General features: G+C 34.8%; 1 protein-coding gene across 1 annotated transcript in view; it reads left to right on the top strand.

Annotated features, from left to right (window-relative positions):
* The window catches only part of NCAPG (non-SMC condensin I complex subunit G), a 48,659-nt gene that overhangs the window by 8,026 nt on the left and 26,447 nt on the right, over window positions 1–14,186 (top strand). The window contains exons 8-13 of the mRNA XM_008685812.2: window positions 1,324–1,464; window positions 2,445–2,568; window positions 3,727–3,813; window positions 4,363–4,542; window positions 6,878–6,988; window positions 9,874–9,993. Of these exons, the coding sequence (XP_008684034.1) occupies window positions 1,324–1,464; window positions 2,445–2,568; window positions 3,727–3,813; window positions 4,363–4,542; window positions 6,878–6,988; window positions 9,874–9,993 (763 nt within the window). The remainder of the gene's footprint in view (window positions 1–1,323; window positions 1,465–2,444; window positions 2,569–3,726; window positions 3,814–4,362; window positions 4,543–6,877; window positions 6,989–9,873; window positions 9,994–14,186) is intronic.

The following is a 14,186-nucleotide window of genomic DNA, read 5'->3' as shown; positions in this document are numbered from 1 at the left end:
AAATTCTTGGAGAGAGCTTTAGAAAAAAGCTTTCTTATTCTTGAGTGGTCTCTTCCTTGTAATGAATGTGTTTAAAAATGGTTAAAAAGATGATTTCATGGTAATTAAAATTGGTGGGTCCATTTTAAGTTGTATTTATGCAGTTTAAGATTTGTAATCTATTAATGAAACAACTACTCTTTGAATTTATTTTAAAAAATACCCTCAGTCTTGATGCTATGCATTGTGCTAAAGCTGGAGTGGAAAAGTACTCAAAGGGGAGGGAAGGATTCAAAGATCAGTGAAGGTTTTTTAGCCTGTCAGAAACCAGTAACTCTACTAAGCTAATGATTTTGATAATTATTAGTTTCTTTCCTTTAGTTTTCTACTAGAACCCAAAGAGTGCTGATACCATGGAAAGTCCTAATCTCATGGCCAGATTTGTGAGCTTTTATTTACTCTTGATTATCATTTTAAAGATGAGTCAGTTTACTCATCATACATAATTCTGCAGTTTTTATAACTTGAGTTTTGTTGACATTTAAAAAATGACATTTTTCATCAGGATTGTTGTTTTCATATTACTTTCAGCCTAAAGCCACCTAGTTGTCTAAGCTTAAACTCCTAATTATGCCTTTAAGTAGCTTTTTTTTGTTCACACAAAAAGGGAGACCTTTTGGTAGGCTGTTGAATTTTATCTAGGTGAAGTTGAAAAAGTCTTTAATTTGGGCAGTGACAGAATAAAAGGGTAGTTGATGGTGCTTGTTTAGGAATACTTACACTAAAATAAGAACAATACAGATAATAGTAGGGCCCTAAGCAAGCACAATACAAATTCATGAAGCTCTATTTTTCTGGTTTTTTAAAAGGTCATTGTATTCATGGATTACTTGCATAATTAGTATTAATTATTACTATTCTTTTAAGCAAAAGAATAATGGTCAGTTAGGGATGATGAGTGAAGACTAGCTCTTTACGAAAAATTGAGTTTTTGTTAAAGGGATCCAGGACTCTAATCGAGAATACTGGTGACATTGAAGTAATGTTATCAGTTTGAGAGACATAAATATGTGCCTTTTTGAAAATTTCCCATAAGAAATTTGAATCTTTAATGAGTATATTTTCCAAGTTCTTTTTGATTCAAGCCCGTAAGTTTGTTTGCAAAAGTTCATAACAATAACATAGAATTTATTCTTTAGGCCAAGTTAGTATTAATGTGGTATAAACATCAAGTATTTGAAGTTACATGAACTGAAAAGACCCTTTTCTGACCTCATTGGGAGCTGTTTAATGTTTTGTTTTTTTTTAACAGATTTTACATTTTATTTATTCTGCTTGTTTTAGTTATATTCAGAGTATCCCAGTTGTTATAGATGAAAAGAAAAATGATTTTTCCTATATTGAAAATTTGATGTCAAAAGAGTTTATAGGTCAACAGTTAATTCTAATTATCAAGTCTTTGGATACAAGTGAAGAAGGAGGAAGGTATGTCTAAATATTAACACTTGTCCTAATTTGCTCTTCTAATTAGCTGTATTGAAATATAGTCTTGTTACAGTATGATTAAATATATTTAACCTAGTTCTCTGAAGTGCAATAAAGAGTTTTCTTTTTCCTCTTATACGTGTAATATCTAACAGGAAATACACCTTTTCTCTCTCTCTCTGTATATACATACATTATGTGTATGTGTATATATGTATGTGTGTATACACACACACACACACACACACACACACATATATATATATTTAACTCTTGAGCAACATAGGGGGAGGGGGTAAGTGTACTGATCTCCTATCCCCCCTCTGTGGAGTCAGAAATCCACATATAACTTTTGACCTCTCAAAAACCTAGTTATTAATAATAGCGTATTGACTAAAAGACTTGCCAGTAAGCATAAACATAAAAATTGACATAAACAGTTAATTAACATGTATTTTCTATATTGTATGTATTATATACCATGTTCTTACAATAAAGTAAGCTAGAGAAAAAATGTTATTAAAATCATAAGGAGAGAAAGTACTATATTGTACTTCTGGAATTGTACTGTACTATATTTACGGGCAAAAATATTCATATACGTGGACCTGTGCAGTTTGTATCCATTTTGTTCATGTATGTGGAAATACATTCAATTTTTTCAGAATAAATCAATAAAATTGCAGGTTTTGCTTAAAAATCTCTGTTACAGAGAGGGCTAGTAATGCTATGTAAAGATTCGATTCACTTCTGATGTTTTGTCATTTCCTCATGTTGATTTATGACAGATTGTAGGGTCATTTATAAAAATTATCTTTTTGCAGAACATGAATTTTGGCCTACTCTGTATGTATTTTTTTGTACCTGTAGTGATAAAAAAAGAACTGAGACAAATTAAGTCTGCAAAATAAATGAAATGTTAGTGATAAAATGTATTTCTACTGTCATGTTCAAATGAAAATAGTTCTTTTTAAATGCAGGAAAGGACTACTGGCTATTTTACAGGAGATTCTTACTCTACCCACAACCCCGGTACCCCTGCTTTCTTTTCTTGTTGAGAGATTGCTCTGCATCATTATAGATGATAACAAGAGAACACAAATTGTAAGTAATTTTCTTAACTGTTGATAAAGGTTAAAAGGTTTTGGTCAATGATATTGAGGATTGTCTTGTTTTCTTTTCAGTTTTTTTTTGCTTTATTTATCTTTAATTGCTTTTTGTTTTAGTCTTGTCTATTAGGTTTTTAGACTTCTTAAAACTAAATCTCTCTCCCACACACACATTTGAAAAATCACCTTCTCTTCCTATCATTCTGTTGAGTCAGTTTGAAATAGGACAAGTTAGGGACGAGGGGACACCTGTTTCTTGGTGACTAGAGTGTTTGAGAGCTGGCTCAAGTTAGATATACTTAAGTTCATATCCCTTCTGCTACTTTCTGGCTTTGTGACTTTGAGCAAGTTATTTAATTTAGCTTTTTTACTTGTCTGCAAAATGAGAATAACAATAAGACCTACCTTGTTCAATGAAATATTGTTCATCAAGTGCTTGTACAGAAATGAATGTGTTATCTATTATAATACTATTTCCAATTATTATTTGTTCTGGGGTAGCCAAAAAGACAGACCTGTATCAGTGTTTTTCATAGATTCATACAATCTCTGAGTTGCAAGTTAATTCAGGGGTTGTCTTTTCCAACCCCTCCTTATACATAAATACACATAAATCCTTTCTACAACATACAACATTCCCAGTCAGTGGTTATCCATCATTTGCTTAAGTACCAACTCTTGTGTCCCAGTGGCTCTGAAAGGAAAGTCTTTAGTTATGCTGTCATTATTTATGTATTGTATACGCAAAGGAAAAATAAAAGAGTATTCTGTTTTTCTATATTTAACTCCCATGGAGCTAAACAAGGGAGGGAGTTGAGGATTGTAGTCAGAGAATTTTAGTTTTTGATGTCTAAGATGAGATACTATATTCATTTTTCTTTGTTTTTCAAGCATTATATGAGAGAATTTATCTTCAACATCTATGTGCCTGTTTACCTTCTCATAACCTTAGAGTTTTTAGTCAGATATATTGTTTGGTCATTTTTTTCCCGAAAATTGTCTACCAAGTAGAATGTGTGCTGTTTTTACTTGTGTATTTTGCTCTATTTTTAAAGAGACTGTGGATACTATTTGAAGTTCTGTCTAGCAGTTCGATTTCATTTTATGATACAGAACATATTTAGAGCTTGTACTCTGAATTATAACTTATCAGGTTACAGAAATTATCTCAGAGATTCGGGCGCCCATTGTTACTGTTGGTGCTGATGATCCAGCTGATAGAAGAAAAAAAGAACTCAAGGTAAATTTCTTCTAAATTAAATAAGTGCTTGAGTATAATGTAGCTGTGCAAGTCTTTTATTTCTTCTTGCTGTACCTTTTCAAAATTGTCTTCACAGAGGCAAATTATTGGTTAACTGTTAAACTATAAGAGTATCTAAAATGTTACCAGATTATGCAGTCTGAAAGATTTGTCCTTATTTGGATCAGGAAGACTGACTTTTTTTTTTTTTTTTTTTTTTTTATAAAGATTTTATTTATTTATTTGACAGAGATAGAGACAGCCAGCGAGAGAGGGAACACAAGCAGGGGGAGTGGGAGAGGAAGAAGCAGGCTCATAGCGGAGGAGCCTGATGTGGGGCTCGATCCCACAACGCCGGGATCACGCCCTGAGCTGAAGGCAGACGCCTAACCGCTGTGCCACCCAGGCGCCCCAGGAAGACTGACTTTTTTTGTATATGCCTGACTCTGCTTAACTTCTGGGTTGTCGTGATGTTAAATATTATTCTTTAGTTTGCTATGGATGTTCATAATAATAGTTTTTGTTAAAGCAATTTGTATCTTTCCTTAGATGGCAGAAATAAAAGTTAAACTTATTGAGGCAAAAGAAGCTTTGGAAAATTGCATTAACTTACAGGATTTTAATAAAGCATCAGAACTAAAAGAAGAAATAAAAGCATTAGAAGATGCCAAAATAAACCTATTGAAAGAGACAGAGCAACTTGAAATCAAAGAAGTCCATATAGAGAAGGTATAGATAACTTAATCATATTAAATTTCAGCTGTTATTAATCATCTCAGCTATACTTTATTTTCTTTCTTAACTCAGAGAGCTGCCAGAATATATTTACTTTGGAGGGCTTTTTAGCAGTATCATGAATTAACATGAAAATATTTTTTTTCTTTTGTTCCTTTTTATTTTAGACTTTGAAAGAGTTCAATTAGCTTTAATTATTATAACTAGGACTTTATTTGCTCCCAGGTCATGCGAATCTCTGTAGTCTATAGTCTTTCTTCCTTGCTAAGGAAACTTACCTTCTAGTGTTTTCTTTCTCTGTGTGTGTGTGTGTGTGTGTGTGTGTGAGAGAGAGAGAGAGAGAGAGAGGGAGAGAGAGGGAGAGAGTGTTTTGAATGCTTTAGAAGAGGAAAATGCATCCATTTATCTATCTATTTCTTTGTGGAAGACTCCTGACCTTTCTGAGCTAGGAAAAGAATTTCTATGGTAACTATACCATTATACATGTAATTTTTAAAGCTTAACTACACTTTTGTTTTTAGAAAAAGCTAAGTAGGTTTTGTTATTTTAAATGAAATACTAAGTATTTTATCTAGTAACACTTAAAGCTGTGTTTCAGCAGTGATTTTTTTTAAAACTTCACTGTGTTTGATAAACTTGTCATATTTTAGCATGAGATAGAATGATCAGTTACTATAATATTTGATGTTAACTTTCAGGAGGTCTTTAGAATTTTGCCTTTTGTAGTAAACATTATTTTACTTCAAGTTTAGCAAGTACTGATTGGGGTACGCTCATAAGGAGAATACTGAATACTGAAGAGTTGACTATACAGGAGCATTTTGTAAGTTGTGCTATGTCCTTGCACTCTTTAGCCGTAGTAGACATCCCTGCTCCAACACTCCATTTTGAGTATGCCTAAATTTTATTTTCATGGCTAGTATCTTATTTTGTTTGACAAAGTCTGTGGATCATTATAGGTTCTTAAATTTGAGGAGCAGATTTGAAGTGAAAAATGAAAATATAAACTAAAAAACAATATAAACTGCAGGTCTGAATTGGGAAAATATGAACAGATATGATCTATCGTGATTCATATCATCTGTTTAACTTGACTTCCTTTGATCTTTTGTGTGTTCATTTGTCCTATTTAAGGGTTATAAATGTATTATAGTATAATTATAGCATGGCATAATAAATGGTATAGGCAGGGAAGTTATAGGGGTTTTATGGAGAGGCATCTAATTCAGGTAAGGTGTTGTTGGCTTCCCCAGGGGAAGAAATGTTTTCACTTGACATTTGAGTAAAAATAATAATGTAAGCCAACATTTACAGGATGCTTTTTCTGTGGTAGTCACTGCTTCATGCACTTCACAAGTGTTTGATTCTCACTATAACCTTATGGGGTAGTGCTATTTTCCTTTTATAGAGGAAAAGTTACTTGGCCAAAGTCACACAGATAGTTAACTGTAGAGGCAGGATTCAAATCCATGCAAGTCAGTGGCTGGTGGCTTTAGATTTGTGTGTTTAATGCACTCTGTTGTCTCTCCCTGATGAATTGTTAAAGGAATACAGGCAGATGGAAAGGCATGTGTGAAGGCCCAGAAGTTAAAGAGTACTTGCTGTGTTTGAAAACTTCAGGTCCACATGACTAGAGAACTGAGGGGGGAGAGGTAAAAGATAAATCTAGTGAGAAAAATTAAGGGCCAAGTCTTGTAAGGCCTTGTATAAGCAAAATTGAAAACTTTCTGCCTTGGCCAAGGGTCATGGTGAACCACTAAAGATTTTAAATGGTAGGATGAGATTTATATCTTCATCAGAAAAGCGGTTGCATCATGATAAGAGCCTTGGCAGGCATAGTAGTTGAAGACCGTTATATTAATGTAGGCTTGATATGATTTCAGCCTGAATAAGGTAATGATGGTGGATGTGGAAAGAATTGATGGATTTGAGAAATATTTAGGAATTAGTAACAGGGAGAAGAGTGAATCAAGAATGTATCATAGGTCTTTTGGTTTGGACATTTGGGTAGATGGCAGTGTTATTTATGGAGATAGCACAAGAAGAGGACGGATTGGGGTAATGATGAATTGGTTCTCTTTGGACATTTGAGTTTGAGAAGCCTGTGGAACATACAAGAGGAAAGGTAGCAATTGTGTATATGAATCTGAAATTTAGGAAATAGCTGGGTCAACTCATGGATGCTAAATGGAGTTGGATGATTGGATAAGATTGTTCAGGGAGTGTGTATAGAGACAATATGCCTTAGACAAAATCCTGAAAATCTAACATTTAAGGGATGGTCAGAAGATACTCTTACTAATGCAGAATATTTTGTGTTTCATTTTAGAATGATGTTGAAACTCTACAGAAGTGTCTTATTTTGTGCTATGAACTGTTGAAGCAGATGTCTACTTCAGCCGGTATAGGTGCAACCATGAATGGCATCATTGAATCTTTGGTATGTTTGTGGCCTTTGGGACTTTATATTTTAGCCCACTCCTTCCTCATTTCATAAATAATATGTTCCTTGGCCTTCCAAAGAAGAAAAAGATGACCATCTTAAACATCTGATAAATATAAGTGGTAAAAAAAATTATATAGTGGCTACTTCATACTGTGAAGATTAAATTAAGATAATGTTTATAAAAGCCCTGGTATATAAGTTATAATTACTCCTTTAAGAAGTATGAAAAAATTATGCTAGAAAGAGATGTAGAATATCTTCATTCTTTGAATAGTAAGAGGATATACTGAAACACATCAGGAATATTTAAATACTGGAATCTTGCTATATAGAAAGACTATGAGACTGTTACATTGTGAGCCCCGTGAAAGGAATTTTTTTTCCTATATATTTAAAGGACTTTATACTTAAGTTGCTCGCTCTTCGAAGGTAATTTCCATATTATTGAGCATAATAATACTGCAAGACTGTAGTAAAACAACATTGTCTGATAGCAGTATAATGCAAACCACATGTAACTTTACATTTTCTGTAGCCACATTTAAAAATTAAAAAGAAACAGGTGAAATTAATTTTAATATATTTAACCCAATATCCCCAAAATGTTTTAATGGCATCATTTACTCAATATTAAACTATTGAGATATTTTACATTTAGTTCTTCATACTAAGTCTTTTGCTTTTTTTTTAAAGTGGGGATTGCTTGAATTCATGACCCCGAGATCAAGACCTGAGCTGAAATCAAGATTCGGACACTTAAGCAACTGAGCCACCCAGGCACCCCCATACTAAGTCTTAATAGCACATCTCAGTCTGGTGTAGTTACATTTCAAGTGTTCAGTAGCCACATATGCTCAGTGGCTACAGTATCACTTAGCGCATCTCTAGGGCATTGTTTTTACCAGTGCTACTTATCCAAAGCAAATTTTGAATGTATCCAGGCTCTTCGAGGATTTTCCCCCAATTGTTTTTACTTGGGATTAATGAAAAACAGCCAATGAATATAATCTAAAATTAAGTTCCTTGGGTTGCCTTGAGTTTCTAAAGTCAGTAAAGAAGATCAATTATTGTTTACGACAATGTAGATCTTCTGATTAAAAGAAGATTTTACTAAACCATTAGAATTTAGCTTTATTAGTGAAGCAAATGTCTTCAGTGAAAAGTAGTACTTTTAAAGTTCTTTTTGCATACTTTATGTCTGGTCCTATTGCAAGAGAATGGTAAACTATCGTATAAGTACACCATTGAAGTAGTAAATATGAAGACTGTATACATGTTGGAAAAGATATACAATTTCAAGTGAAGAAAGAACACAAAATTGAATGGTCATAATGATTTTAAGTATACAAAAACAATTTATGTCTAAAGATTGAAAGAAACTAGAAGGATGTAAATGAGTAGTCTATTTAGATAGAGGAGTTATAATATTTTAATGAAGTTACCATTTTTAAATAAAAATCATAAGTTACTAATTGAGCAAGATTTATTGAACATTTACTATATACTAAATGCCGGTGATAGAGTATACATGGTATACAAAACATATATAGACTGCCTTTGTGGATCTTCTGGTCAAGTGAGAGGGACATCAATCAAATAAACAAGTATAAGGTTATGCCATTGATAATTTTTTTTTTTTAAGATTTTATTTGTTTATTTGACAGAGAGAAAAACAGCCAGCGAGAGAGGGAACACGGAGTGGGAGAGGAAGAAGCAGGCTCCCAGCAGAGCAGGGAGCCCAATGCGGGGCTCAATCCCAGGACTCTGGGATCACGCCCTGAGCCGAAGGCAGACGCTTAATGACTGAGCCACCCAGGTGCCCCTATGCCATTGATAATTGCTATGAAGAAGAGCTATGTGGTCATATGTGAACTTATAATAGTAGGATTTGCTCTGTTCAGGGAAGATGACCTTGATCTGATTTTTGAATAGATACGAACTATGTGAAAAAGGAAAGGAAGACTATTCTAGGTTTGCTTTCTCCAGTACAGTTGCAATCAGCCACATGTGACTACTAAAAACCTGTGTCTAGGGGCACCTGGGTGGCTCAGTCGGTTAAGGCTCTGCCTTCCGTTCAGGTTATGATCTCAGGGTCCTGGGATCGAGTCCCACATTGGGCTCTCTGCTCAGCAGGGAGTCTGCTTCTCAGTCTCCCTCTGTGCTCTCTCTCTCTGTCTCTCAAATAAATAAATCTTTAAAAAAAAAAACCAAAACAAAAACCTGTAGCTATTAACAGTTAGTCCAAACTGAGAAGTGCCATTAAGGGTCAAAATACATTGGGTTTTGAAGACTTAGTACAAACAACACAATGTAGATTATCTCGATTTTCTTAATATTGATTACATATTGTAATGTTAATATTTTGGTTGTATTGGTGTAATAAAATGTATTAAAATTAGCTTCACATGTTTCTTTTTAATGTGCATATTAGAAAATTTTAAATGACTTCTGACTCACATTTTATTTCTCTTGAATAGCACTGAATGGAAGGCATCAAAATCAGACCATTGTATAAGCAAAGAGCAAGGGGTAGCATAGTATGAGATGATACTAAGAAGGACTACACAATGAGATCTAGGTCATGTAAGGGAGTTTTATCTTTGTTCTGTGAGCAATGGGAAGCCATTGAGTCGCTTTTAACAGGTAGAAGGGGAGGTGTCTCATGATCAGACTATTTCACTCTGGCTACTTTCTTCTGTTTTAGCAATTTAATATTTACTTTTTTTTTTTTAACTGAAAAGTGAGTTAGACGATATGGATAAGAAGTAGATTGATGATATCATACAGAAATTATCTTTTTGACCATGTTTTTAATATACTATTATATAATATACTGTTGTCCTGGTCAAAATGATTTTAATTAAATTTATTGAATTTAGATTCTTCCTGGAATAGTAAGTGTTCATCCTGTAATAAGAAATCTGGCTGTTTTATGCTTGGGATGCTGTGGACTACAGAATCAGGATTTTGCAAGTAAACACTTCATATTACTCTTGCAGGTAGGATTTCTCCCATGACAAAATCTTGGTTGTATTTCCTGAAATAAGTACTCAGAATCTGTGGTGATAATGTGAGTGCTCTAAATGGATGATGACTATTATGGATGACTTTTAGGGACTGGATGATTTTTATCTTTTGATTTCTTATTAAAGTAGAAAAAAAGATGAAATGCCAATTATTTAAGGTATTTTAAAAAATTAAACATATAACATATTTTATGCCCACATTTTTCCAGGCTTAAAAAATAATAAGATAGGTAATGAAAGAAACCAAGATAAAAGTTACTGTCCTAATGGAGCTTACATTTTAGAAGGGGAAACACACAATGAAAAATAAACAGTATGTAGCATGTCAGATTGAAAAGAGCAAAGAAGGGGAGTAAGGAGTGGAAATAGGGAGAAGGATCTGTTTCGCAGAGAAAGGCCTCACTAATAAGTTGAAATCTGGACCAATACCAGAGGAAGGTAGGAAAATGAACTATGTAGATATCTGGGTAAGATGTTTCTGAGGAGAGGGAAGACAGGGGAAGGGGCTCTGAAGTAGGACTTTGTTTCACATGTTCAAAGAACAGGGTAACTATGGCTAGGCAGATTGAGCGAAGAGGAGAATAGTAGGAGAAAGGATTTGCAGGCAACAGGATGTCCGTATCTTCTAGGGACTTAACAGACTTTACAGTGAATGAAATGGGAAAAAACTGGAAGATTTTGAGTAGAGGATTATTATGATCTGACTGAGGTATAGGTATAGTGATGTAGACCAGGGGTTGGCAAACCTTCTCTGTAAAAGGTTAGAGAGTAAATATTTTTGACTTTGCAGGCCGTATGGTGTGTCTTGAGTACTATTCTGTGGTGCAAGTGTGAAAACAGCCGTGACAATATATAAATGAATTAGTGTGGCTGTAGTTTAGTAAAAATTTATTTATGGACACTAAAATTTGAATTTCCTACAATTTTCACATGTAATGAATTTATTTTTTTTAACCATTTAAGGATGTGTAACTCTTCTTAACTTGAAGGCTGTGCAAAAACAGGCAGCAGACTGGATTTGCCCCTTTGCCATAGTTTGCAGGTCCCTAATATTAACTGTAGGGGTACAAGTATGGAAGCAGAGATACTTATAAGGAAGGTATGCAATAATCCAGGAAAGAGATGATGATGGCTTGGACCAATATTCAAGTGGTTTTTGGGGTTGTGAGAAGGGGTGGTAATCTAAGTTTGGAAGATGGCATCTTTAGAATTTGATGATGAATCTGATGTGAAATGTGAGAGAAAGAAATTGAAGATAGCTAAGAATTGTAGCAGAAATAATTAGAAAGACAGACTTGCCCTTTCCTGTGATGAGGAAAACAGAGGAATAGGTTGTATGGCAGGTGGATAAGATAAAGAGTTCAATTTTGGGCATGGTAAGTTTGAAGTCTGAGTTCCAAGTGGATATATCAATTAGGCATTTGTATGTGAGTTTCGAGATAGGAGGGAGGCGCAAGCTGGAGAGATGAATCTAAGTCTTTATTTATTTTTTTTTTTTAAAGATTTTATTTATTTATTCGACAGAGAGAGACAGCCAGCGAGAGAGGGAACACAAGCAGGGGGAGTGGGAGAGGAAGAAGCAGGCTCATAGCGGAAGAGCCTGATGTGGGACTCGATCCCGTAACACCGGGATCACGCCCTGAGCCGAAGGCAGACGATTAACCGCTGTGCCACCCAGGCGCCCCGAATCTAAGTCTTTATAATAGTACCCAGTGCTTAGAGACTGGATGTTACATGAAGGGTGAGTGTAGATTGAGTAGAGATCTTGACTTTGTAGTTTTCCTAGGGCTTAGGCCACATTTAAAGGAAGGGGAGATAAAGAAGAACCAGTAAAGACTCAGTTGAAGTAGACAATAAGGGGAGAGTGTGATGTCATTCCTAGAAGGCAAGTGAAGATGAAATTTTACAGGGGCTAGCATCACCCAACTGTGAAATGCTGGTGACAAGTTGATAAGGATTTATAATTGACCATTTGGGGCAAAAAAGAAGTGTTTGGTGACTTTCATGAGAATAGCTTATGTGGAGGGCAAAGCTTTATTGGAGTGAGCTGAAGAGAGAATTATGAGAGAGGAATTGGGAGATAGCCAGTGTTGACTACTCTTTCAAGATTTTATTTTTGTTAGGAGAAATAGAAATGGGGAGGTAGCAAGAGAAGGGTTTGGAATAAAAAGAAGAGCTTTTTGGTTTTGTTTTAATTTTTTTTTTAAGATGGAGAAGATTACACCATGTTTATAATAAATACTAAGGGCAATGGCCCTGTTGAAAGGGAACAATTGATAATATAGGAAGAGAAGTCACTTGCTAGAGTGCTATTGAATAGACAAGAAGGATGGTATCTAGTGCACCAGTGGAATGTATTTGACCTTTTAACTCCTTTGGACATCTGTCTTTAACATTTGGGCCTGGCTTAACTTCAAAAATATACCTCCCTCCACTTCCCCATATGAAAAGACAATGTTGACTCATGTAGCATCTGCTGTTGCCAAATGTAATGATATAAAAAAGCTGCAAGGAATTTTAGTGCAGATTGCTTGCCAGCAGGTAAATGGGTGTGCTTTGTGTGCTCAATTTGAAAATAACATGTGACAACACTCGTTATCATTTTCATGAAAAGATTATTTTAAAAGACTGAACTCTGGGGTGCCTGGGTGGCTCAGTTGGTTAAGCATCCGACTCTTTATTTCAGCTCAGGTCATGATCTCTCAGGGTCCTGAGCTCTGCCAGTGCTGGGCTCTGCGGGAGTCTGCTAGAGATTCTCTCTCTCCTGCTGCCCTGTGCCCTGCTCTTGCATGCTCACCATCTCTCTCTGTCTCAAATAAATAAATCTTAAAAAAAAAAAAAAAAAGAAGATGACTGAACTCAGTCAATAGTAGAATATTCCCTCAGCATGAAACCCTTATCTTGGAGCATCCTTTAATGTTGCAATCACATTACCAAGAAAAAGAAAGCATACAATTAGAACTTGGAGAAGTCCTATGTTCTGGAAATGGTCAAACTGCTCGTGGCTTGTATCAGAGGAAGAAAATTAAAATCATACTTATGTCAAAAGATAGTCATAAGGAATTTCAGGGTTTTGTTTAATTTCCTTTTTTGGAGCATTTGGCATCTCATCAATTTATTTACTGTGAAATGATGAAATTCCTGTTGATGCTTTGTTTATATTTATCATGCTATGCTGCTGTTGTCACAGAAAAATTTCTGTTATTGTTTGATCCTTTTGGTAACTTGAAAGGTCAGCATTATCTCTAAAATAATGTGAAAGTTCCTTTCTCAAAGAAACTGAAAGAAAAATTTTGGTACTTTGTCCAGAATCATTTATAGTACTTGGCCCTACATCTGGTTTTGCTCCAAGATGTAGAGTGAATCTGCATGTGTTAATAGCGTCATCCTTTTTCAGTCCGTTGGCATCAGTGATTCTGTTAGGAAGTCTTGTTTACTATTGTGAAATTTTTTGGCTTAATAAAATCCTATATTTTCAAAGAGGTTTTGCTAAGAAATTAGTGTATAGTAAGCTCTCTACTTCCGTTTCCTGGCTCCCTAGAAGATGCGTCTTGAAGTGATAGATTGATCTCTGGTCATTACTTTTAAGTGGAAGAAAAATCTTATTAGAACATTAGATAGTGAAGAATTCATTTATGTCTAGCTTAAGTAGCATTTTTTTGGCTCTAAAAATGGGATAAAACATTCATTAGGATGTTCTATGTACCATTAAGAATGCTGCTGAAAAATTTTGAGTTGTAGTCAGGTTGGAACTCAAATAGAGGAGATTAAAGGTAGGGAGTTACATAAAATTTCTAGTATTGCAGCAATGGAAATACCACAGAACTTTTCTAAAAGAAAATTAAGTTCACTTAACCTCTAAAGATGAAAGGTGGATTTTGATCCTTTTAATTTTTGCTGGCCATAACATCAGTGATAAATGCTGTGGTCATTTCAGCCAGAAGAAATGCAGTGTGATTGTAATGCTTGAGGGTGTCCTGGAGCATTCTTAAGTGTTTAACACTAACTCATGCTCCACTCGACAGAGCTTATAAGAGCCTTGATACTGTTTGTTTTTGTATTTGTATCCTCTGTCGTGGAAAGGAAATGTCAAAATCAAGCAGGTGTGAAAGATAAATGATGTGTCTTGTCAAGACCATTCCACAATTTTACCCTGTTCCAAATCA

The sequence above is a fragment of the Ursus maritimus genome, unplaced genomic scaffold, assembly GCF_017311325.1.
Source record: "Ursus maritimus isolate PB19 unplaced genomic scaffold, ASM1731132v1 scaffold_8, whole genome shotgun sequence".
Classification (NCBI taxonomy): Eukaryota; Metazoa; Chordata; class Mammalia; order Carnivora; family Ursidae; genus Ursus; species Ursus maritimus.
The sequence above is the reverse complement of the archived record's forward strand: the minus strand, read 5'-3'. Positions and strand labels throughout refer to the sequence as shown.